Below are 26,934 nucleotides of genomic sequence, written 5' to 3'. Positions count from 1 at the left end.
TTTATTGAGAGAAAGATAAGGAGTATTACGAATATCGTTGGCCAGTAAATTTATTTCCGAACGATTCTTTCGAGTTGCATTATTTGTAATCTAGTATGAAAAAAAACAAAATGGTTTTGCTTCCTCGTAATCCATGTTCAGATATTCAGAAGCGAAATGTATAACATTTGCCATTGCCCATATCCTATGCAACTTAAAAGGCATTTATTGTGACAGTCGAAATATGACACGTGTGGTAAAAAGCCATATTTGGAGCGTTGGATGCATGATTAATGTTCTCTTTCATTTCTATTGGTTCGATTATGCTTACAGGTTTCCTCCAACACTTGTTTGAGGCTCGTCACTGCTGACTTCTGAAGCTAAAGCCTGGTATATTAATGTCTAACGCACCTATTCCTATCAACTACCGCCTGGTGCTACTACTTTACATTTGGTGTGCAAAAGTAAGGAAAATAGAGGCACATCAATGCGCAGTCGGATGACCGAATGATCATTTGCAGTATTTGGCGATTCGCCAATAAAACAAAGCATAATGTGATGAGGCACAAAGAAAAAATAAAACCAACTTTTCCTAACAATCACCACCACAATGCCATCTACTAGCCGTGCATAATTTATGTTCGATGTGCGCCAGCAAATTGAAAACTCGTTTTCCCGGCGAGTGGGGGAAGGGAACGGGTAACGACCGAATTAAATTCGTAACAAGCTAATTTGATGTTCATTTTCCAACGCCAATCCGGTGCTCGTCATCGGATTACGACCGATCCCAATGCCGAAAGTGATTCCAACACTCTGGGGTGGATATCTGGTTGCTTCCACTTCAGCCCGACCTGGTGCACACAAAAACAGGTGTCCGCGTGCATCCCCCGTAGCAATTAGGTCGCGGCGCAATGCAATCCCAAATGCACATCGATGCATTCCGCGCCCTGTTGCGAGTGGGCGGTTGTTTCGTTAATCATGGCAGGCGCAATAGTAATGGTGTTTCCGCTATGTTGGCAGGGGATAATGTCGATGTTACCATTTAAATAACGAATGCATCAAAATCACTTCCATCAATTTGCATTCGCGCACCAGATTCCATTATCTGCATCGTTCGCTTTCGGAACGCCCTGGCCTACAGTACCGTTCAGTTCCGTTTTCTAAAGCTATGTAATTAAACAAATATTATGCTCAGCTTAGAACAGTCTGAGGTTCAACGTCATTACGTCATATTGCATTCGAGCCACCTTTCAGATAGTTTTAGCATTAATCCTTTATTCGTGGTAATAAAAATAACCCATCACTGTACGGCTTGCACTCTTGGGCATTCTCGGAAGGAAAGAGAAAAAGCTGCAACGCAAACCATAACCACCCAACCGCAAGCGTTTTAACCCAACATCGCTGGTGACAGAGGGTGGAATGGAATTAAAATAATTATGTTATCGGGAAATAAATTATTGGTGATATTAATGAACATTTATGCCCCAGTGCCAAACATGCGCAGCTAAACCTGGAGATGCATTCGAGCTCTCGCTGGGAGGTCGAAGCTCGTTGGGTCGGGATTTCCAACTGACGATGATGATGATGATGATGATGATGAAGTGGATGGTGGAATTATGTTGTGTACATGGGTCATATACGTGTGTAATGCTTTAATTAGACTCGTGCTAACCGTTTACAAAGCTTTCGGGAGCTGACTTGGGATGTGATGTGGTGATGCCTTTCTCCCTAATTAGATAATCCTAAGCACTCTCCAGTCAATGTTGAGTCTCGTGTGTGTATGTGTGTGTAATTTCTTTGGGGATGGTACAGCGGGATTCTCTTTTCATAAATTGCACTGGCATCAAAAGTCACGACCATCTCAGAAGGTTATTATTACGCCAAATTTAGTTACAAAATGCTAATGACTTGCAGGCTTTCGGAAAGTTGTTTTCAATTCCCCAAAACCTCACCCATTTCTCACCCCCTCCCAAGTGCATGATATAATTAGTTATTAGTAAATTACAATCATCAGCAGGCTCCAGACTCTCAACGAAACCCTAAATTTGCAATGCTACTTTCAACATGCTGCCTTTCGATGCTAACTCAGCTTGGCTCTCTCTCTCGACTGGGACGGCACAGGAACATGGAACATGGATGTGTGCAATTATTATTATTTCGATGAAACAACGTTTTTGAATAATCCACATCCACGGTTGATTATTATTTTAATTTGTTGGGCAACGAGGCGTCCCACTAGCATCGGGGCGTTGGGTTTTTGTAATGTCGTATGTTAGTCACGGTGCCAGTATTCTAGCGCCAGCCCGTTGTGCTCGATGCGCGTGCTGGCCAACGGTTTTATGGGACTAAAGTGCACTCTACGATCTACTGCGAGTTTGTGGGTGTATTTTTTGTGACTATTATGGGAACAAGAAACATTGTAATCAACTATGTCCCACTCAGACTCAGAGGAGATTATTTTGGGTATAAAAGAACACTCTGAACATATGCCGTACCCACGAGCTATGGGGGAATAAAATGAGATTAAAGCTGAGTATTTTTTTTACGATTGCATTAACTAATGCCCTGCGATGGGTGTTCCGTGGATAGGTTAAATGGGGAAACTTAATGTAGCGAAAAATGAGGGTTAACGTTTGCGTAGTATATTCGCTATGATATAAGTATCTTATATTGTATTTTTGAGTGAAATAACACTTTCTAAACTTCAATTATATACTTACGTTTGAAGTGTCTCTCTGCATTACCTAAGGAATATATTGTTTGATTTTCTTTCATTTCAAAGAAGTCTCTAAACGCTACTCGATTCCGACCATAAGATTTAGAAAGGGCTCTGACGTAAATAAGAAACGAAATGAAAGTCTGACATCGATTTATAGAAAAGAATCATCAATTTATTTGTATCTTTAATCATTATCATTACGTACATTAAAATGATTTATTATGTCCTTATCTGCGCGGGTGAAATGTTGATAGTGATGTGGAATGTTTTAATGTTTCTGAAAATAAAATAATGTGAACCTAAGGAAAGGATGTGTTCGTGCGTACTTAAAATTACCGATGTAGTACACGTTTAAGCTGATATATGAAAACAAACTCGTCTTTATTATGTGAGTGAGTTACGGGATCCATTCGCTTCTAAGGGCTCGAACGATAACAGATTCTTATTCTATCAGCCGATTGCCAATCTAACAATTCTCTTTGTTTTTCTCCTTCCCAACATTTTTACCACAATCCAATTGAGATTGATGAAATGATTTCTTTGGCTTTGGTACGCTGGTTTTTTGCTGACGGTGCTTTATACGCTAGTTGCCTATTTTCAATCTGCATCCTGATTGCGGTGATTGCGCAAGGAAACAACGTAAAACATGCACGGCTGACACGCTAAACGTCCAATAATGTATCGATTATGTGATGAGTATGGAATTATTTACATCCAAATCTGAATAACTAACGGGAATTGCAATTGCACTCGGTGCTTTATTGCTATTTTGCTCATGAGCAAAACAATTGAAAATGGATTTCACGATTGTGTGCTTGGTTTCGTAGGGTTTTCCCATCAATGCCCTTTGGGCAAAGATCAATCATGCTGTTAAATTATCCATCATCAAATGAGTGTTTATCAACCTACGCCTCAGTTGCTGCATCATCTCACGTTGCCGATTATTTATGTCTATGTGATTTTTTGTCTCTAAGACCTCCCGGGATTTTATACTCCTTCTCCATTTAGAACTAGATAATTTTTTCTAACTAAAAATATTCACATGATATCCATCGGCCGCTGGAAATTGCATCCGCGATGGGATGATTATATTACAATGTGCGTGTGAAGACTCCGGACTGCCCGAAAGGATACAAGCACACCCACACTCGATGGTCGCATCTGTGGCCATTTTGTTTATTCGACTGTATTTATGAGTCTTTACGCCGCAAATCACCTACCGTAGCCCCCGAGCGGTCCGATCGATTTGAGCAGCCAGCAAACCCATGACGATGTTAATGATAATATTAAATTTTTACTAGCGCCCACGTGGTCGAGCCAGCCGACGAGGTCCAGCACCCCCGGCCGGTGAAGATGGCGGCCGCGGCGGCTAAAGCTGCGATTATTTATTAAAATGCTATTAGCGCTGCTATTGCCGTGCTGCATTGCGGCTGGCTGCTCTCCGTTGATGACGTGTACGACGACGCTGGCCGAATCTGCGGACGAGAGAAGCAACCGGTGAACCGGTTGGGAAAGGCGACAAGAGCGGGTTATTAATGTGCGTGGAGATTGGGATTGGTTTATGAGTATGATCGACCCGAGCAAGGACCACGAGCATTAGATCGAATGGCGAAACTGGACGGCTCATGGGCGTCCCGGTGCAACCCTTTGAAGTGGTCGGAGTTTCACCGCTCAATCGTAATGCAGTTGTAACCGATGACAAATTGGACGATCAATTGAAATTGAGCTGTAAGCTGCAACCGGCCCGGTTTCCCTTCAGGATAGGTAAAGTTCATTAGTCATGATTACTTGGCCGCTTACAAGATCACGAAGGATTGCCGCATTTAGCTTATTTCGCACTGCTAATAGGCGACGCGGCGCTTTGGCTGCATTTACATACTTATTGTTATCGTGTTCGCTTTCCACGGTCTGAGGAGCGTTCGTTTTCCGATGACGCCGTTTTCATTTTTCCTTGTTTTTTTTTGCACTTTCCTCGCCCTCTGAAGAGGTAATTGAATTGCAAAAACCCCAATCCGGAGCTGCATTTCTTGCACCAAGTGCCAGGGAAAGGAAGCGGACACCATTTGCATCCGATGCAACGGGGCGAAGATTATCGTGGCTGTGTTTTATTCATGAGGTTCCTCAGCGGCAATGCTAGCGAAACAGATAAACCTGTTATTTGCCGTCCAGCCCATTCTTTTTTTTCTGTTGCAACTTTCTCGCGGGCCAGATTTACATTTGCATCCGTTCATAGGCAATTTAGAAGCGACTGTCGGGTGTGTTTGTCCATGAAGAGAACGGAAAACCCGAGGACAAAAACGAAACGAAACGAATGCCGTTTTCCAATGGCCGAGATGTTACAGAGAAAAAACGTTGCTGCGGTGGATGGGAAACAGGATGAATGCGCTTCGGACAAATCGCCACCGGTTCGCCATACGCAGGAGTTTTCCATTTCAAGGTCCGAGCTGGGTTTTCCGTCCATTCCGGGTGTGTCGGAGGCGAAAAAGGACCCCAAACCGGAGGAGGGCAAAAAACAAAAAAAAAAAAAAGAAAAAGGACGGCTGCCAGGGGACAGTGATTGCAAAATGATCCAGCGAGTGGTTTATGATGATGCAAGATGACGCATTTCGTTATTTTTTACGAAGAACGAACCGCTGGAAGGAATCAGCGAAACAAAAAAAAAGGTATTGAAAAAGGATCCTTACCCTTAAAAGCCCATTTAAGTCTTTCGCTCAATACTGTTGAGCTTATGGAGGGACGGTCGTTTGTTTTATTCCGTTGAACTTCCGCCTTGGGTCATGTTGAGTTTTGTTAAAAATGCTTTTGAATAATACATTAATTTTTAGTAAAGAATGGGTCTGAAAAGGTTTTTTACCGATGGTGGTAAACTAATGAAACGTGAAATAAGCACAAACAGCGAGAATTTGCATTTTAACGGAAACCAGAAAGACTCGACAGTTTTTCGAGATAGATTAGGCTTTGTTGATAATTCTAACAGCATCCAGCAGGCTTTGGCAAATATGCTATCTTTTGGTGAACTGCTTTCGCACCACGTTTGCTGGGAATTAGGCACAATTAGGCAGGCTAATTAGAAAGGGAGGAGCCCGAGTGCGCGGGAAAATCATTTACACTACGAGGAGCAAATAATAAAATCCAAGTCCGGCCCAGTGCAGCCCAGCCGGGGGGACTCGTTTCCATAATCGCCCATGCTCATGCGAAGCGGCTCATTTCGCTTATCAATTGCGTTTTCATTCCGTTCCATTTACATCCTAATTAGTTTGGTCCTGCCCGTCGATTATCTTCCGGCCATTCGGCAAGCGGTCGGCCCCGGGTTGCCACGTGCCGAAACTAGTCGTACACCCGTTTCTCTAATGTGACAACGTGAGTCATTGACGTGTGTCCGGTTTTGTCTTTCGGCCCTCGCACCCAGGCAGGTTGGGTTGTACGGCTGTTAATCCTGGGACTTGGGATAACACTTTCGCCTGGGTGGGGCCCACTTTTTATCCTGCGGCCCATTTTGGAGCGGGAGTTTTTTCCCGCACTCTTAATTATTCCACGTTGCCGATGGAGGCAAAGAGACCCTTTCCACGGAAGGTGGATTCTCTGTGCGCGGGGCAGCATCCCTTGCGTGGTGATGGGTCATTGGGGGCCGGTGGTGGACGTAACCTCTTCGCAATTGTCGCTGCGGTTGGAGCCTCTTTTATTTTCCCTTGCCTGGGGGGAAATCCATCCCGTATTGCTCCACTCCGCGCTCGTTCGAGTGAAGTAGCGAAAGGCATCGGTGGCACTCGCGCCTTTTTCCGGCCCCGAAGGGCTTTGCGCTGTTCGTGGCGCTGGTGGCGCAGTGAGACCATCGCACCATGGGAGTTTTCCCGGAGCAAAGATGGAACCGAATTAATATTCATCGTTTATGCTCTAGTTTTAAATTAAACATTCTGCCGAACGTGACACTCGCCGCTTAAACTGGTTCGCGCGTGCTCTCTGGCTGGCCGTACGCGAGGAGACCATCCTGTGGGGCGGGAGGTCACTTAGGGAGTTCGGAAAAAGTGGCTGCCCTAGTGTATGTGTGTGTGTGTGCTTGTTCACCCGTGGAAGAGTGATATGAATAATGAAAGCTGATAGCACACCGCGTTCCGGGTCAACCGGTGTGCATGTGTAGGCCTCCCCGGTGGCTCCGAGCTGCTGCTGGATACATTATTCCTCAGTAGGCTCGGGCAGCCGGAAGTAGCCGAAAGATAAAAGTTGGAAAATGGAAACTCCTGTTTTTGTTAGTTTCCCTTTTTTTCTTTCTCCAACGTGAAACCATGCCTCGAGCGGACTCGCATGTCACGATGGCGCCGGACCAGGTGTCGCCTCGGATGCAGAGGCTATGCACGACGGAGGATTACAGGACAGTCCGATGCGGAAGCTGCAAGTGTGCCATAGGACCTCGATAAATGTGGAAGAAAAGCACATGCACACACACACACGCGCACTCGAGCAAACCGGTGGCAGAAGGTTTTCTTCTCCTCGAGCGGCCGTTATTTCCCGTAGGCTTTTATCGTCCGCCTGGCTTTGGTGTGTGAGTTTTTCCCGAGACCCCGCTGCTGCCGGGTGGGTTTTAAGGAAATCTGTGGCTCATTTGAATAACCCTGAGCCTCCTGGAAGGTCTCGAGCAAAGCAAAGTATGATTAGGTGACCCAGCCCCTGTTCGTCTTTATTCAACAAAATGTGCCTCTATTATGCCGCAATTTTAGACCCATTCACGTGGGACAAACCCTGATGTGGCTGAGAAGGTGCGGTTGTTCCTCCTTTTGACCGATCGAGCGAGCACACAAAGCAAAGAAAGGTTCCTTCCTCTCCTGACCGAGGGTTCCCGATGGGCCGCCAGAGCTGAATCCTCCGTCGTCCCACGTGCTCCCTAATAATTCGGGCTTTAGAGTGGAAAATAATGATGGAACTCTGGGCGATGTTTTATTTCCCTGCCTAATGTTTTCGCTACGCGCCGGAAGAGAGGCGAAGGTCGGGCCTCTCGACACAAAGCCCGCTTCAATCAGCAGGGCTCCCCCGGCAGCGTGCCGGGACAAAGTAATGCGCCCTTTTTCATGCTCCGTTCAACGGTCATGCTTTTTTTTTATGCACAACGCGGTGGATGTGTGGATGTAGTTTTTCTCATTTCTTTTTGTGACTCGAAGAGCTTTGATGTAGCTTTCTGAACGCGAGAACCGTTCATTCAAACGAGGCCCTATGTTTTCAGTTTAAATATGGTGCTTTTGCACACATTGTAAAACATTGTTTTACGCTATGTAACGGAGAGATGCTCTCGGTGCGTTGTTGCTCAGGGCTTCTCGAACATTTCATGTTTGAAAATATGTTTTATAATCAAAACGAATTAGATAATTATGGCGCTTTTGGCAACCATAACGTGATAAATGATCAACATCTATCAAACGCTGCATAATGGATGGGCGTCCTTCCCTTTTTTTCTTCGTTTGGATCATTTTACCTTCGCTCAAAACTCATGCTTTATCGTTCAGTCGAGTTCACAAACGTTGTTGATCAGACTCTCGACGACGACGCATTCCCGTGTTGAAGGTTTTATGCGCTCGTGAATGATTCGTCGGCACGCTTGGCTGAGTTGGGCTGAGAATTGAATTCATTTCCATTACCGGATTTCCCGTGTCCGGATGATTTCGCTGGGCTGGTGGAATTTCGCGACAGATCCGGCCGGACTGCGCCTGACTTCCGTTCGTTCGCCGGAAAAGTATTTCATAAATTTGAAGAAATTAACATAAACTTCTCAAAGCGCGATGCGTTTTGCGACCCGACCGTGTTGGCGGTGGTAGCGTTTCCGTCGATGAAGACGCGTCTTCGTTGCCGTGTCTCTCGGAATGGACCGCTGTACCGTCGGTCTTCGCGTGCATAGAGGTGGAAATTCGCTCGCAAAGTTTGACAGCGGCAAGGAATGTGCAAGATTGTGGATGAAAATTTCCTCACAAACGGTAGCAAAGAAGTTGCCGAAGCCATTGGGGCGAAGGGTATTTCGAATAAAAGAAACGGCCGAAATATCTTGATCGAAAGCGTTCGCCCGCGGGGAAAACTCTTAACTTAATTATTGCACGGGTGCAAATCCACCGGCCGTGCCGTCAACCTCGCCGTTTCCTCGCCAAGCCTCGAGGCGGTGCGAGGTTCCTCTGCGTACGCAGTGACACCGTTCGGCACCGGATTCGAGCTGGGAAAATATGGAAAACAAACTAGAAACGACTTCATTATAACGATACGGCGAATGTGCACGGTGTGATGGTAATTGAATTTATTGGAAAGTTTTTAGCTCGGAAAACTTTCAACTACACGAAATGTGCTTTTGGCGCGCTCAGTGTCTCACCGGGCTCGCATGTTTGTGTGTGGCCAAGAGGGATGCGATACGAGCCGGATCGAATTGTAGTGTAGTGGTAGGGAAGTGGACTGAGTGAAATTGAGTTTAAAGGCGAAACAGGGCACCGTTCAACGATTTTACTGGTGTGATCTTACAAGCCAGCGGCAACTTATTGGCTTTGGCGATGAGTTTTCTTTTTCTAAGAACCTGCAGGATAAACTGTCACCACTCGTATGGCTGCCAGGAGGGTTCCCGTTCTCCGGCTTTCTTAGCTCGGATGCAGAGTTTCGCAGCTTGTTAATTATTCAAGCCGGCTTCGGTCGGTGTCGTCCTTGGCCTGCTTCGTTTATTAGCGCTGTCTCTCGCTGTCGCCAGGCCGTTGGATCAGGAGCACGTGCAGCACACCTGTCGTGCGGTGTGCAGCAAATTGCACCGGTGCACCGGAAATGCGCCAGGCGCTACAAGTTCACTTCAAACTTCACGGGCCGGATTTTGCACCGGAGTTGTCGCTGCCGGTCCGAAGCCGGGCGGGAGTTATTAAACAACGCGAGTTCCTAAGCGGAAACTCAAATGGAAACTTTCCACCCTTCAGCTTTCCCTCCCTTCATCCTTCGCGGCACAACCTGTCCGCGTGTGTGACAGAGAGTTATAATTGTTGTGGTATAGTTTTATAAACGACTCTGGCATGCAGGAGGCCGGCATCAAGCCCGGGCTGCAGTGTGAGAAGTGACGGCGCAGGTGGTTAAAATTAATTTGAATAATTTCCTGGGTAAATACATTTTCCTTCCCACGTCATCGTGCATCCGCCCACGTCTTCTGCTGCCTCATTAAAGCGCTACACACAATACATCTCGCGATGCGATGCCAACGTTTATCCATTTTGGCACTTATGTATGCGCGTGTGTGTGAGTGTGTGGTTTTGTTATCAAATGAAACACTAGCACGGAGGTTTGCCAGCATCACCAGCAATCGCGGGTTCATGTTGTTTGCATACCGGCTTACAGGGTCGGGCCAGAATCCGCCCCCTCGGTTAAGCAGGGTACTCGTGGGGGGAGGTTTAGGTAAAGTTTTATCTTTCACACTATCTGTCGCGATGGGTAAGCATCTTAAACACATTTCGCCCGCCCCGGCCTTTCGCGTTGTAATATTTATTCATAGGCGCAGGAGGCGGTAAGAGGAGGGAGGGTGCGGGCGGCTCCTCGAAACAGGCACCAAAAAAAGGGCACCCAGATATTTGCTGTCGCGATGAAGCTGCCAAAAAAGAAGAGCCGTTTGGCTTCTTATGGCGAGCTTCCGTTGCGTGTGTACGTATATCGTGTATTTTTTTTCTGCACTTTGCTTTTGTGTGGCGATACCACGTGTCGCGATAACGATTTTAGTATTCAAAGGGCAACTTTGCGGCGAGGACTCGACGAAAGTTGACTCATTTTTGATAAGGCACCCGCAATCCTTACCCCCGGGGAGTAGCAACAGCAGCAGCAGCGGCGGCTAATGAATGAATAATGAAAAATGAATTTAAGCAGCGCGGTCCGCGGGCACTTGGTGGAAAATTCGCGCGATTCCTTTTTTATATGTTGTTTCCCGCGTCGCTTGTCGGTGGTGCTGCTGATGATGATGATGATGAAGTTTAGCAGGGCGGGCTGTTCGTGGTCAGAGTGTCGTTGCGTTTTATTGTGCGTTAAGGGTTTGTGCATATTTTAAACGCCTCTTCGGCGCGCGGCCTAATCAGAGCACGTGGCGGAGAGTTGGAGTTTGAGGGTGCGAGTACGTGGAACCGAAAGATCTGATCGTGATGCGTTAGGCGAGAACCGTGCGGTGACGGTGGAGGCAGCGGTTTTGGAGAGACGGACTCTTCGGCGAGGGGGGGTGGGCGAGGGTTTCGGTTGGATTGGCAGAATCGTTAAATTTATGTGGCGTAAAATAGATGCCTCTGCGCCGGAGGAGGACCGCGCGCGCAATCGACTCCCGATTGGTTTGGCTCATAAATTATGGGCCACTGTGGTTTTTATTGATGCAAATTTTAGTGGCCATTAGGAGCTGCGTGCAACATGCCGCGCGGCAGGGCCCTAACGCAGATGGGCTCTGGGAGCAGGAAAATGTGCAACACACACACACACAAACACAGCGTCGAATCGATGTTTATTTGGTTGGTTAGCGGCGGAATTAATTCATTTCTAATCGCATGTTTAGTGCCTCTTGCAGCGCTAGGTTAGGGTGAAATTATCATCGGGAGATTGTTGACTCGCCGATAACATCGACACTGCGATGTAAATATTTTAACTAGCACATGCACCGCTTGACCGGGGGGAATTAAAATACACTGCCACTCGGGAGAAGCACTGCAACATTTTATTCGTTGCAAAATTAAATTACAATACGGCCCGTTTCTCGACGGCGGTATCCCGGCGGGTAATTTGAAAGCGCTCTAAATTTGAAATTGCATTTGCATGGCCAGCAAGGTCCCTTTGGGGGCGCTCGGTTGCTGTCCTTGTGTAGTTGTTGTCGATGTTATCTGCGGTGGGGGAACATTTCCGCCATAATGGCCCACCACACCTTGGCCCCGCGGTTCGCCGGCTCACTCCCGAGGATTGATGGCCGGCCGACCGGAACCGGGCAAGGGATCGTCCATCCCGCTCGGCATTGACCGGAAATGGTGCTTCGTATCGTACTAATCGTGCTGAAAATGAGTTCCTTTTTGAAGCCATTGTGCAATTTATGACCGAATGCCGCCCTCACCGGACCGTACCAACTCCTGGTTCTTGCCACCCGAAGGGGTGCGAAGGGATTTGAGGGTAGTTTACCGGACTTACTTCCGGGTGCGATTCGTCGGACAATCAATGACGGCAAAGGTCACTATTCCACCCTGGGAGCGCGTTGGTTGGGCGCATCGAGCCAAAGGTAATCACGACGATGAAACGAACTTTCCCGCCCCGATGGGAGCCTGTTGATAAGTGGGAAATTAATTGCTTTCCACTTTTGACCAACCCTCCTCCGCCCGTAATTTCTTATTTTATTTTTATCCCTCCATTTCTTCGGCGCGATTGAACCCGATTTTGACTTTGTTCCATTCGCGCAGGCTTTAACGCCCGGGCGAAGGATTCTGATTTTGTTTTCCTTATTCCCAAAACGCCCTCCGCAAATAGTACTGAAATAAAGCGTTTGTTTTTTTTTGTATTGGATTTTTGGCGCTTTTGGACGGCGTTTCTTTTCGCGTACCGAAATTGATTTAAATTAAAATAAGTCCGTTTTAAGTGTCGCACTTTTCCGCCGAGTTCATACCTTCCTTCCCGTTTTCTAAGGGATGCCATTAATTGGCCCCTTAGCGCTGGGAGGGAGAAACCCCTCAAGTGGGTTAGAATAAAATAGGCATTAACGGTCCAGCCCAGGCAGTGTTTGGACGCATTTCGTCAATTAACAGATCGTCGATGAGGTGCCGCTTGATGAAGTAACTGCTTCCACTTTTCGCTTGATTTTAGTTTTTCTTTCGCCCGCACGCATTCGATCGTGGCTGTTGTTTTTAACTTTCACCTCCAACCTTCGACCAACAGGACAGTCCCTAACAGGCGCAGCCGATTTCTAGACGATGAAGACTCTTCCGTTTGGGATTTTCTTCTGTTTGGAAAAGCGACTGTGGCTTGGCCCAGCCCAACGAACTCGGCTCGGCTTCTGTTTAACGTTTCGTGACCAAGTGCCATTATGAATGTGGGAAAGCGGAAAACGAAGAAAAAGCTCCATTCGCCTAACACGAACACAAAAACGCACAATGGGTGAAGGATGGATGGCAGTGGAAGTGAACGAATTTAGGTTCGCTTTCGTTTCGGTCTATAAACTTTTATTACATTTCCCCTCCCCCCTATCCCCCCCACCCCGCTTCGTCCCCGATGGCCAACCGAGCATGGATTGTACTTAACGGCCCCGGCACAGGCCCGTAAAAAGGACCTTCTTTACATACCCCACCTTGAGTGTGGCTTTCCTTTTTCTTCCACTTACCACCTGCGAGAGCCTGTTTCGACGAATGCAAAGCAGGAATGATAGCACAAATTAGATTAAACATATTTCACCATTCAATCGATGTGTTGGTCTTTTATTGTGCTCCACCATCAAGGTGGAACGCAACGATTGCGCCCGTCCGGCGTTGTTAGGAGCAATCGCACCCCGGTTGGGGGTGTCGGGGGGGATGAGTGGAGGGTTCTGTACTTTTTTGCGCAACTAGTTAGAAACGCTCTCGGCGGGCGTTACACACCCCTAATAGGTTTGTTTTATGAAACAATTGTACTGTTGTTTTATGACTTTTCGGCTTGGCTTTATGTGGCCACGCTTCCATTTCCACGCTGGAAAAGTACTCCGGACACCGAAAGCGGACAGCTTGAAAACAGGCATTTTCAGGAGTCTGAAATATAAAAGTTTACTTCAATCGATTCGATCGCCGAATGGTGGGAGTCTTTTAGAGAGCACTCGGCCGACGGCGAATAAAAGTTCGTACGTGTAAGGGACATTAAAAAGCGAACGTTGCGACAAGTGCGACAAAGTCAGAAGGCGAAAAAGCCGGTGCTGGGGGAAGAGCGATGGCGTTGTGTGCGGGTGCGTGTTCCTGGTGTTCCTTCGTAATTGACAGCCCCTATTTGAGTTTGCCGGGAAGTCATTCGATGGGAAGTCGGCGGTCGGTTGGGTGGAGTTTCGCGAGGCGAACACGGCGCCCGGTTTGACCGACAGTCCTTCGATTTAGCAGATGAACAATTTTTCGAAAGTGATTAAAGGAGCAACTACGTGATTAAACTTTTCTCCCCCCCCCGTTCGGCCGAGGAAAAGGGTTCGCATCTGAGGACGTTCTCGTTAGTTTATGTTTCCCTTTTGTCCGGAAAACTATCTCGGATCTCTATTCACAGTGCCATCCGGTGTGCGGTGGCTTTTTCCGGTGCCTCGGGAACACCCGTAATGATGGCTGCTTTGCGATCGAGGTCGTGTGGCAAGTAGCTGAGGTAAAACGGCAAACAAAACTTTCGCAATCGTGTGTAGCCGGTTGTGTTTTGCCTGCCGGCGGCAGTGATTGCTCGGAAATCACGGCATCCATCCTTGGCGGCCTCGGGCCGGGACACGGGGCGGGCACGCACACAAACAAATTGGATAAGCAGAAACTTGGGTTTGCCGACTTTCGGGGTGAGCATGCTAATTAACTTTACACATTGTTCTCCAATTATCTTGCCCTCCGCAAGCTACTTTGTGGTCAAATTTTCGAAACAATCTTCCGCTCCAACGTAATTTGGTTGATGATTCTTCCGTCTTGGCTATGCGGACCATTTTAATTGCTACTTTTCACTAGATCATGCTTGTTTCAAATCATTGTATGAAGAACAAACTGATACTCTATAACGATTATCCTCATATTCTTTCTTGTACTCACAATCATGTATAGTTTTTCAAAATAATTTTAACACAATATACACTGGGTTTGAAATATTTGTTGGCCCTGTTTCAGATTGTACTGGGAAAAGTTGTTGCGGTTTCAAATTAAAATCGTTTTGAAAGAACGATGCACACTCAATAAATGGGAAGCCCGAGAAACACGCACGAGGCAGATTTACGTTCATTTATCATTCATCAGTTGGGCCGTCTCACGCCGCCGGAAATCGTCTGCTCTGCATGCACACTCGGTAGAACCAAATCCACATCCCGGTGGTGCCCACAACCACAGCTTCCACAAAACTCACCTGAGCTGCTCGGGGAGCAGGTGTAGTTGCCGGAGTCCGAGGGCATGGCGCGAGCAATCACTAATTTACTGGTTTTGGTTTGTCGCTCCGTGAGGACGCTGATGCCGCCGCGCTGCGAGTAATTAACGACCCGACCACCCTTGTACCAGTAGATGAACGATGGCGGCGCCGGTGACTGCAGTGCAACACATGTTAGATTGATATCGCTTCCGCTTTTGATAAATAGCTCCGAGTTGCCGAGGATTTTCGCCTTCGAAACTGCAGAAAAGTGGAAGAGAAGGAGAGAAAATGGCGAAAATGAATAGACTAACTTACACACGTCGGCTCCCGGTCGGAAGTGGAAAGATAAAAATGGCCCGCCCGAAAGAACCTTCTGGCAGAAACCCCCTTCCCTCACTCCCCCCCCTCTGAGTCCGTGCGGTCGGCCTTTTACCTTCTTCCGGGCGTGACTCTTGGCACGAGAAAGAAAAAAAAAAACATGGCAGAAACATGTCAGATTTCGGGTGATCATTTTTCATATTCGGACAGAATCCTAATTCTGAAGCCGGCCCCCTTAATGCGAGCGTGTGCTTGTGTATTTGTGGGTCAGTTTGCGTGTTCAAGCAGGTTCTAGTTTATGTTGCGCCATTCCGATTGGAGCCATTCCCAGCATCGGCCATTGTTGCTTTTCCATTTGTTTGCTACGGAGGGAGAATTATGATTTACGCCCCTCTTTTACCTTGCTTTCTCGGTGTTTTTTTTGTGTTTCCCCATTCGACCCAGCCGCGCTGAGCAGCTCGTTTTTCATCCGTTCGTTCAACTTTTGTGCAGCGTCACACAATTTTCCCTACTGAATTCCCATTTCGACTCCGTTCGCTCCTTTTCAGGTCAGGTAAAATCTATTTCAATTCATTCAATGATTTGCTCGGTACGTACCTTTTATGCGATACAAGACAAGCACCCGGTCAGCATCATTCAGTGCCAAACCTTTCGATACAACATTGCCAATCGTTAGCTCGAGGTGAAGACAGAAGAATTGAACGGTGCCAGCGGCTGACGACTGACGACTGAATGTAAGACGGGGAGCTGGGAAGCATAAATCTCGGGACGGTGCCTTTGTAACGATTGACCCTTTGCTGGCTTCAATTAATTGCACATTGTTGGGTAGTTTCATACGAATGCAATGGAAAAGCATTGATTGGAAAGCGTTCAGCAACTTGTACCGATCGATCCGCTTATTTTTGAATCGAATACCAACAACAAAGAAATGATAATTGATTTTCGAAAACTTATTGCAGTAACGATTGTTTTTTACTTGTCATATTTCCAATTGTGGTTGAAGTTTTCTAGCAAATAAAAGGAGAAATAGAGCAATTGGAAGTTCAATCCTTTCACAACCGATTCAGTTCAGCTGTAATTGAAAAGGCTCTAAACTCCACTAAGGATACTATGTACACTGCCTTACTTTTGTTTTCATTTTTACCTTTACGCTCCAATGGGGACGTACACCGCATGGCACATTTTGCAGACAAAGTCCACTTTTCAAATGCAAAACAACCCAAAAGCCTTCTCTTTCCCCCTTCTTTCTCTAACAATCACAATTGCAGTTTTCCGATGGCTACCGATACCGTTTTGTGGTGTTCGTTTTTCCTTCTTGTTGGTGTCGGGTTTTCGGTGGTATGGAAATTTCATCCCGCTCGGCGACAATGGCCCTAGGGACCGAATGAGGGAAACTTTGCTCACACAATCGGTTCGCTTTCCCCGGACAAAGGCACCCCCTCCCTGTGACGGAGGAGGGTTTTTTTTCGTATTCGTAACCGTCTTTCCGATGCGACACGGGTCCCGAACGGATGCGGTACGATCAGGGCACTCCAGTCAATAAATGTAAACATGGAAACTTGCCCGTTCGGAGCGGGAAGTGTGTTGAACTTTGACCACTCATCCGAAGGCGTAGATTACCGCTGCCGGCCGGGATGGGAGGGACGGGAATGATTCGATTTTCCACCATCCCACCCAGGCCGTTAACCGGCATCACGCGGGGTGTGGGCGGGGGGTGGTGCGATGGATGGAAAGGAAAAATAAAATAAAAGCCCACAAATCGATCTGAGCGATGCTCGAGCAAACAGCAAACTTTCCTTTCCACTTGCAACGCTCGATGCAAGAGGCACACGCTTGTTTGTGGTGGATGCAACGACCTGTGCATCTGCATCGAGGGATGAGCCGAAGGGCTGGAATAGCAAACACGGTTCGGCTGCGGAGCGCTGGGAGGGGGATTGCAATCGTACGTGCCCTCGAGATCAAACATCGAAAGTCAGCGGAAGTGTACGTTTACTCGGTCAGTGGCTTCAAAGCTGCCGATCACTCTTGGCGCTCTTGAGACGAGAAAGAACACGAAATCGAACGATCCGAAGGCCATATCTAATTTCTCAACGTCCGGATGCAGGATGCACTGTTTGTTGTTTCGCTCAAAGACTTTGTCGACGTTTTCTTGCAAGCAATCAAACAGTCGGGCTCAGAAGCTGAATCTAAACGGTGATGTTGTGTTTTTTCATCGCACAATTGCTTCTCAAGCAGGAAAACACTAATATGTTTCAACTCCTGTGCCATTTTTCTGTTATAATTGGTATAAATATGTCTCTCTCCTCGATGTTTACGTAGCTATTACGAGTAGAGGCCGTCTGAGACACTGATGTCTTATTCACCATCTTGAGTTGAATTGTATTTATATTTACCTCGACGTTTTAGTGTCCATAAATAGATGATATCAGAATAAACAACTGGCACATGGGAAACGTGGTACTAGCAAATAGAAAAATGTACCCCAGAAGCGGGTGGAACCGAAACCCGTGCCAGTATTAAGTATTTATACTGCGGAAGAGTTGCTTCGTTTCTATTTCTGAAAAGCGGCACCATTCCACCGATGGGCGTGAAAAGAAATGTGTCTTCAATTATGAATTAGAACGCAACAGACACTTATCGATTCAAGCGACACCTGAGAAAGTGGTATTTTCTCGGGTGTAGGGATCTTAAAAAGAGTTAAATGTTGTGGTGCTCTACGGTTTTATAATCTACAGCATTACTAGCACAACTTTAACCATCACAACAGCGTTACTGCCACAACTTTAAACATCGTTTAGAAATGGAAAATTGAAGTACGGGTTGCTCTTTGGCCGCGCTGGACAAACGGGACAAAAAAGAACCTTTACCGCACGAGTGGGCAGAAAGATAGCAAACATTTCGGGGCCACGACACACCGGCCTCCGATGACCAGAGGTTGGGCTGATGAGTTCCTGTTGCTAGTTTGTTGAAGGCCTGCGGTTTTTGCGGCCAAGTACGATTGGCAAATGCAGTGATTGCCCGCCCGGAAACCGCACTCGTGCACCAAATGGAGCAACAAAAAAGTAGGCTGCGGTGCCAAAGGGGACCTTTTCGCCGCAGGGGGGAAAACGGACGCCGTTACGGGGCTGGGCGTCCGGAAATGGGAAGCGTGATGTTTTGGCGAATGTTTGGCCATAGATTCGATTGGCTTTTCGAGTGCTACTGACATTCGTGGTTTGACCGTTTCGGTTTTGGGTGAGTTTTGCTCGATTGGCCAGGCTTCCGGGAAGGCAGAAGGTGGAAGGAATGGTTTGACGTTGGCCACCATGACCGCAGGTAGATCATTTGATGCCCGGTAGTCACTCTGCCGGGTTGGGGTCGGGGGAGTAATACCGCTACCAGCCCTTTTTACACGCACATTTCACCTGCGGTCGTAATGGCGGACGAGCTTCGTCCAACAATGTTTCTCGCATGGGTGGGTCCCAATTTGAAGACTCGTTTTTCTCGTCTCATTGCTACGCATGTTTGTTCAGGGTAATGACTCTCTTTCTTTTGGGTTTGTTTGCGTGAATTCTCGCTTGTTTGCCGTTCCCTTTCAATTTCACAACTTTACATGCGCGCTGGAAAAACTTTATTGAAATTTAAAACGAATTTTTCACAGCTCTTTGTTTTTGGCAACGGGTGTGCAAGTGTTTGGGGAAAAACTTTTTCACCGACTGCAACCACTCGGAAAACGGTCTGCATTAAGCTATTTCCTTTGCAAACGTCAACGGTAGACTCGGTAGACGAAGAGTTTTTGAGCTCTAGGATATAAATAATAAAATGTTCTACGCCCGCTCGGTTCCAAAGAGCGAACGGTGAGGCACTTTTTGATAGATATCTCCGGCTCCCCGACCGAGTACCCTGAGACGCTGGAGTTGAAGCTCGTCGTGATTTATTAATGTTTGTGTTGATCGTAATCTCTTGAGAAGCACTTCCAACAATCCAACGCTTTGACTTGTTCGTCGAAGCCGTGCTGAGCCCGCTGTTCTGCCAGCCAGAGTCAGCCCCAAATTGAACGATGTGGCGCGGTGGTACACCTTGATTACTTTGCCAGTACGGTTTACCCATTCAGAAAATCTCAGACTCATTTTCCGTCCCGTCTAGGCGAAATTTGTTAAGAAACCATGAAATTGTTAACTTATTGACGGTTGGAAGAGATTTTATGTTTACCGCTTACCTACCGTAGTCAATAATTTGCAAGTTTCATTGACCCAACGCCACTGGGACAAAGTTATGATTTTAATCCGATTGGATTTCTTTGTCGTTGACGCATTTAGTACGCATGTTAGCAAGTGTAACGCAAACATTAACAATCTCTTTGTCAGCTAGAGTTGCGTGTGTGTGAAGCCTCTACCCCATTCCAAGTAATTAATTTTTCCAGCGACACTCATGTCCATGGGCATTCCTCAGAACCCTCCACCCACCGACACGCATACTGATACAAAAACTATCTTTCCGATTGACCGAACATGGAAAATGAACGACCTTCGTGTGGAGAGAGATGTAAGCCACTGGTGTGACACAAACGAACCAACCGCCCCAGAGAGCTATCCCTGCAGGCGTGACACGGACTTCTGAGATTGCTAATCACTACCCGGGCGCCCGGAAAATGCTTTTCTTGTAATGGAATTCCGATCCCCCGTTTTCAATGGGGACGCCCCCGGAAGGGCAGGTGTCTGTGATGTGCGAGTTGACAGATAAGTTGTGCTGCTCGGCGACACCAGGGTGAAACCCTCCGACCTCCATGGGTCGCCGAGGTTAAACACGCTGTGGAGCAGGTGAAGTCCGTAGCTAGTACTAATTACTTTTGCTTGTTACACGACCCTCTAAAACCCTTTCGCAGGATGGAACTACAATCTTCAACACTCCCTCCCCGGCGTATAAATATCGCCCATACGTAGTAAGTGTTTGTGCCTGCGGTCGTGGTGTGACCGAGATAACAAAGGATGTTATTTGTTATACGTACGCACCAGTGACTGACCACGCTTTCTCGACCGTTGTTGCGTGCGAAAGAAAGTGAAAGGCCAGCGAAAGGCTCAGCAGCTTTGGAGGCACTTTAGGAGGTCTCCTAAAAACTCTCAGAAATGGTTTGCCATTACATGCAAACACACACACACATGCACACACGGAAGCTGGGAGGGTCATTTCCGCAATCTCTCGTAGGTCTAAATTCCGGCACCCGTTTTATGAAAAACAGCTCGAAAGCCCGACCTGCGAAAGTGATATCGTATCAGTTTCTAGCGCAACCGAAGCCATCGACCGGCCCCGGGTCGCATTTCTGCACTCAGTCCGGGGGATTACTTTCATTACTTGTTTATGTTTATGACCGGTACGTGCCCGGAAAGTGAAAATATACGAAAAAATGAACCCCCCTGTGTCTGTGTCCGATCATGGCAGGTGGTGGTAAATCCTTGCTAAATTATCCCGCCTCTCCCGACACCCCCGCGAACGGCCGGGTGCATGTGTGGGGTGTATCGGAAGGTCCTTAAGAGGGCGTATGTGTGAGCGGGCGTGTACATTGAAAGCTATACTGTAAAGAGATTATGTCCAGTTTGTTCATGGCAAATGTCACCGAGCACAAACCCCGCGGTGTTGTATGCAATCGAACAGTCCAATTGGACAAGAATTCACTGCGGATTGTGCATTGTGGCGTCGCATTGTGGTGTCATGAGGTCATGAAGCACGAAGAAGTGATGGCGGCAAGATGGAGGTTAGCAAGCAACGAGCATTAGAGGTACCGTTGTTGGCAATTTGAACCGGTAAATGGCATGGAAAGCATTACTGCTAGCGTTGCACCGCATTTTCCGAACAGACCGCTCGCTAGTACGTCACTTCCTCCCGCTGCCCTTCATGCTTGGGTCGATGCGATGGGAAGTTAGTGTTAGGTGGGGAATTAAATTTCAACCACAGCTTGAAATGAACACAAAACTTTACTACATCAAACTTTGCGCCAACTTGCTGGTACTACCGGGTTCCGTGTGCCTTCCTGTCGACCGGAGTGTTGCACCAACGTAGTGTTTTACACCCACCCCACACACCCGTACCCACCCGCGGGGCCTGTCTCGAACCGAAACTTTATTACTGTCAGAATTTATTACGCAAAGTACATTCGCCATTTTTCTTCCAGCGCGGTTATATGCAGTGACAGCTCCAAAGGGAACACGGTTCCGGGTTGCCGTGGCATTATTTGCTCCGGTTTCGAGTGTAATTTGTGAAATTCCATTCCTTCACCCAACACTCGTTACCCAGATGCTTAGGAGTAGGTGATCCGGATTTCTAGGAAGAAAGTAATCCCAGCTTAAGTTTTAAGAGTAAATTTAGTTTGCAAAGTCCACAATGAATATTACAAGTTTCTATAGTTTCTTAAAGTCTAATGCATTTCCAACTCAAATAATTCAATGGACTCAGTGTACCACCAGCACCGACAGACGTCGCTCTCTCACAGGGAGGAAAATGCATTTTGAATGGATAATTAACTGCATGCGACTGGTGATGATTGCAGACAAATTATTAAATCAATACCTCGTTATCGCTGCGGGAACACGTAAGGGCGCGAGGAAGTAGAAGACAGAAGAACGAAGATGACAATGCAAGTGCAACTAATAGCGCCAGTCTTGGGGAAGGCAGGCCACGGCCGGCTCGTTATGGTTTCGTGTCGTCGTGTTGTCGTGCCGGCTCCGAAGGGTGGCTTGTTTAGTTTCTGCTGGAAAAGCATTGAAACACACCTGCAGCAAGGCCGCTTGGTTCGCTCTTTGAGGCGTTGAAATTATTTCTGTTTTAAACTACAGTTCTCTACAGGCCCTGTCGGCACAGACATGGCTCAATTACGCCATCCCCCTACCGGCCTCCGGCCCTTGCAACAAGTCATTGAGCATTAGTGTTATGGCTGTCTCCACCTTCGGACCTCTTTCGTCCACGCTTCAACAATGTAACGTTAAGTGCTGCGCAAGGTTTCGTGATTAAATACAAGCTATGCTGGGTCCAGGAAGAATCTGTTCCGGTCCCAATTTGAAAGTGGCGTCAAACGAAAGGATTTCATTATTGGATTTTGTAACGTTTTGGGCCCGAGGGCCGTGCGAGCGCAATCCCTACTTCAGCTACCTCGTTATTGGATTTGCCTGTCAATGCAACATCATCAATTTTTACGAAGAAAAGGCAAAGACAACCTCACCGAACCGGGGGGGGGGGGGAGGTGGATCCTCTCGCCCGCATTTGGGGCTCTGCTCAAAATGTTCATTGATGTTCCCGTTCCGGGCGATTGCGCCTGATTGAATTCAAATTGGATCCCCATCAGACAACCGAATGCTAAAAAGTGAAGATTTTTGCTTCCGTTTTTGAGCTCTCGAACGCATTTCAACAGTCCAACACGCATCCCACGTCTCAAGGTGCTCGGAGTCGGACGAACGGAGGGGCCTTGATTGGAGGAGAAATGTGAGCCCCAAGGCGAGACTGCTTTATTTATAGCGTTAGATCCTTTGCCCAGCATTATCCGTTCACCGGGACCCGATACCGGTGCACGGTTTCAAATCTCCTGAAAGGGAGTTTTAATACGGGACAGTGCGATTCCATTACATTTGATTCAATTGGAATCAACCTCAGAGGCAGGTTGCAGACCTCGGCAATTTGGATTTACAGGTTATCAGCTGCTGTTAGGGGATTTTCCCAATTCCGAGCACCATTCGAGCCCGAGAAGTTCGCTCAATTGGTTTCCTATCCGATGTCCAGACACCATGCATAGTTTAGCATAATACAGTTTTGTGACAAGAGCGCTGATGGTAAGCAGCTTAGAAAGTGGTAAGCATTTATCGTGTCGCCGGTTTCTTCTCTCACAAGACAAAGAAGAGCCGTTACTCTATTTTAGTTCATTTAATCGTTTATTCAGGTTGCATAAATAAGGATTGATTTCGAACAAAGCAAGAATCGCCAGTTGATCCACTTGAATGAAGCTGACGATGGTCTTGAAGTAGCCCTTCTGATGAGACTCTTGAAAAGTTGTCGATAGCCCAGCAAAGACACGTGTATGCATACTGATTTTCTCCCTAACCGATGCTTCAATGTGTTACGAGCTACGGGGTGGTAGCATCGGTCAGACATATAAAAGGCGTAGGTCACCTTGGTTGAACATTGTTTTACGAGAACAACGATTTAAAATGTTCTCACGTTTTCAGTTCTTCGAACTTGTAGCCTCGATCCCTATGCCTATAAGAAGGTATACTTGTTTTGAGATGTGATAAGTGAACCTTTTACCTAACATCCAAACGAGATGATGAATATTAATGCTATAAATCCTTCAGAGTTCACGCTTCAGAGCATGTTTTATCGATGATTGAAATGTTCTGTTTATTATTGCTTACTCTATAAATTTATGGACATCACATAGGCTGCTTGCATAAAAGATTCTAATGATCATGTTGGTTTTGTTTCGAAACGCAATCACAAAATTATCAAACGTCACAATGCGTTACGATAGATAAAGCCGTTCAACTATTTGTCTTCTCAAGCAAGAGCCACTGTGCTGGAAGCCACTAGCCGGTTGTCAGTGACGTTCTCCGCGTGGTGCAACGGCCGGGTAATTGCTTGAGTAAAGTTGTCGCAAAAGTTATCTTAATTAAATTATCCTATTATCAACTGCAACCGAACTCGACGCCCCTGGACGGGCGGAAAAGCGCCGGAGAGAGAGGATATTGTAGGCTCAAGCTGGTGGAATCAGTTTCGTGCCGGGCCCTTATTTACCGCCAGCCACAATGGGAGCTTATCCGGAATTCTGTGCTTGTATTATTTGATATCGCCACTAGTGGTGGCTAGAGCTATCCCAAACACCGGAATGGTGAATGGTGAGTTTAGTTAAAATTATCATTGTGAGCGCCACGACTTTGTGGAGTGAATGCGGGCAAAAATGTCAACGTGATACAGTAGGCGAGCGGACAAAAGTGAGCTCCCGGCGTACGACGGATAGAGTCCTCCTGGGCAGAAACACAGCCAACCAGCAAAGCGACAGACCGCCTGCAGCGACTGGCAAGCAAACAATCGTCGGCTGGTAATGGTGGTGGTTTCGTGAACGCAATGCCCAATGATGGGACGCCGACCGCAACGGCCGAACTGGCGGTAAGTTGATGAAGTGAAAGCTGACACATAATTAAACCGTTGTACCCCATCCACCGTCGTGGGCTCAGCTTTCCCATGAACGCCTACGGTTCTGGGGATGCCATGGCGTCTCCCGATGGGCCATCGGGGATTGGCGTCTGCATACTTACCGACCACGTTGAGACGGAAGGCTTGGGAGATTTTGGGCTCCATCGATACCTGACACTCGTAGGTGCCGGAGTCCCGGGGCTGCGGTGACGTGATGCGTAATGTCCACTCGTCGCTGCCTTCGGTGTGCAGCGACTGGAAGCGCTGGTCGTTGGTGTACGTGAGAATGCCGACGGTCAGGATATGTAAGTCACGTTTCCGTATCCAGGACACCTGCCGAGTTCGGGGAAGAAAAAGCCGGCCCATGTAAACCACCACCCGGAAAGGGGATGCAGGTGTGTGCGGCGGCTACTTACCGCCCTGTCGCCCAGATTCCGCACTCTGCAGTGTAGCAATGCGGACTGACCCACGGTGGCTGTGATCTCCCGTTTTGTGCTATTGTCGAAGTAAGGCTGCGCAAAGGGCTGTTCCCAGTAGGATTGCACTTCACCGCTGATGATGTTTAGCACTGCAATTGGAAGGATGAGCCATGTGAGTATATCTGAGACTAGATGGGATATATGGTAGCAAGATGGTATCTAGGGCAACATAATTAGGCTATAACAGTTCGGTAGCATCACGGACGGTATGTAGATAATCTTTCGAGTTTGTTGACATTTAAGTTAAGTTTGTTAACATTTTTTTCAGTACATGATTGAATTATGATGACTGTTTACAAACGACCATGCGTCTCCATCGCATAATCACCATGCGCCTCCATTGAACAAAATTAATTTGAAGTTAAATTCTTGCCAGCGTCATTCGTTAAAAACTACGGTAAATATTTGCAAAATTAAATTGAATATTGGAAAAGTGAGTTTATTTCCATACAATACGTGATACGTGTATTGCGATTCCAATTCAAACCTAGTGAATCAATTTTCGCTATTGATTTTATGAAGATAAACCTGCACCATGAAGAGCAAATTCTTGAAATAGAGAGAAAAAAGGGATCCATCAAATGTTTACACTCACATGCGCACATCCATATATACGGATATGGATCAGATTGCATTTGGTGAGCACGTGATTGCGCTGCACAATGACGAGGGCTTTCAATCAAACTGCATCCACCACGGAAGTGAGTGTGTGGATGCTTCAGCATGTATGTGCCTTTGCGCGAATGTGTGTGTGTGCGTGTGTGAGGCATCTTGGAAGACTCACTGGCACTCTGCGGTGGAGCCAAAATGGCAAATGCATTGAGGCCAGCAGCTTGGTGAATGATTGCAGGCGCATCGACGATTTGCAGTTGTGTGCACACCACTTATATGCACATGCATTTCGCTCGGTGATGTATGGTCTCGAGCCAGTGGCCCATTTTACAGACGTTATGGTATGATGCCTCGTCCCATCGCCCACGAACGACGACGGTGTGCAGGTGCGAGTTCGGTGGCAATGATTGATGAAATGTAGAAAAATTTGCGCAGATCACGACGCTGAGGGAAATTAGTCGAGTCAATAATGACAATTCGCCTGCATTAGCCCGCCAGCTTGCCAACGGTGAGGAGCACTTTGCATTGGAGCGGGGTTGGCACATGTTCCGGCACTCGGTGTGACAATTCAACCGAAATGGTTACAGGTTAGAGTTAGAATTGATGATCCGTTTGATTGCGTCCGGTTCCGGCGTTTCCGCTAACGATCCGACACCGGCAATGGCCCCGGGGTCGAATGGGTCCATAGCATTGTATTTGATGAAATTACACGTGGTTGCCCCGTACCATTGCCATCACGCCATCATTGCCCCCGTTTTGCGGTGGTGAGAACATCGATGTGTTCTGGTTTGCTGACATTATTATGTGAAAGGGCAAATCGAGGTATTGAACCAATCATCATCGTCATCATCATCATCATCATCATCCTCCTCGCCGTCGTGCCGCTGAGTAAAGCAGTCAATGACCGCAACAGAAAGGGGTTCCCAAATAAGCACGGCACATCTTGGCCATACGCTGGGAAAAGAGCTTCTCACGTATTTCTCACGCCTGCTTTTCGCATTCCCTCGGCACCATACGGTTTCATACGAAGTCATGGTCCATAATGCACGTCTCCGCGGTTGATTCTCCTACCCCGCGGCAAAGGTCCGATGGTTTAATGGCTCAATAATAAAGCATTAAAAAGGTGATTTATAACGTTTTCGTTTTCGTTCGACTAGGGATTTGGTAGTTGGCCTCTGATTCGCCTCAATGCCGAAAACTTTGCTGCCAGAAGGGTATTATTTCCCCTTTAAGTTGCTTCCTACGCCCCCGTTGGAAGCTTTTCCGCTTTCTTTCGACGGGTTTGCTTGTTTTTTTTTTCGCTCACACGCTCTCGCTTCCTTCGAGGTCGGATTTTCCGAGCAACCCTTTGGTGTGGGGTCAAGCGTAAGGGACTGCAGGGGTTCGGCAAGGTTCTGCATGTCTGTCAGGAACAATCAATACTGGCAGGCACTCCAAGGTTAATTGTCCGTTGGCGAGCTGGCGAGATTGGTGAGCGATTGTTGGCCGGGTTTTTCGATTCCCGATTCGTCGTTACCCATCGGTAGGCCAAGCGAAGAAGGCTTCCAGCCCTGTGTTGTTCGCTTTCCCCTTGGTCCCACCCCACCGCTGGGAGCGCCGATGAAGTGGAAAATAAATCAAAACCATAAAAAC

At 47.3% G+C, this 26,934-nt stretch overlaps 1 protein-coding gene across 1 annotated transcript; it reads right to left on the bottom strand.

The window, feature by feature from the left end:
* Positions 1-3,760: 3,760 nt before the first annotated feature.
* Positions 3,761-26,702, bottom strand: LOC131260020 (protein sidekick-1-like). Its single transcript, XM_058261672.1, has 5 exons — positions 26,609-26,702; positions 24,628-24,818; positions 24,334-24,544; positions 14,741-14,998; positions 3,761-4,173 (listed from the first exon to the last, which is right to left on the bottom strand). Exons 1-5 carry the CDS (start codon positions 26,700-26,702, stop codon positions 3,911-3,913), a joined length of 1,017 nt encoding a protein of 338 aa, XP_058117655.1. The 3' UTR covers positions 3,761-3,910.
* Positions 26,703-26,934: the final 232 nt, after the last annotated feature.

The sequence above is a fragment of the Anopheles coustani genome, chromosome 3 (assembly GCF_943734705.1).
Source record: "Anopheles coustani chromosome 3, idAnoCousDA_361_x.2, whole genome shotgun sequence".
Taxonomy (NCBI): Eukaryota; Metazoa; Arthropoda; class Insecta; order Diptera; family Culicidae; genus Anopheles; species Anopheles coustani.
The sequence above is the reverse complement of the archived record's forward strand: the minus strand, read 5'-3'. Positions and strand labels throughout refer to the sequence as shown.

Coding starts and splice junctions, on each gene's coding strand:
- LOC131260020 (XM_058261672.1), bottom strand. CDS start 26,702: ATGCAGAACCTTGCCGAACCCCTGCAGTCCCTTACGCTTGACCCCACA. Junction 14,999..24,333: donor CTTCCGTCTCAACGTGGTCG/GTAAGTATGCAG, acceptor ACTTTTCTGCAG/TTTCGAAGGCGAAAATCCTC. Junction 4,174..14,740: donor CTGCTCCCCGAGCAGCTCAG/GTGAGTTTTGTG, acceptor TCTCGTCCGCAG/ATTCGGCCAGCGTCGTCGTA.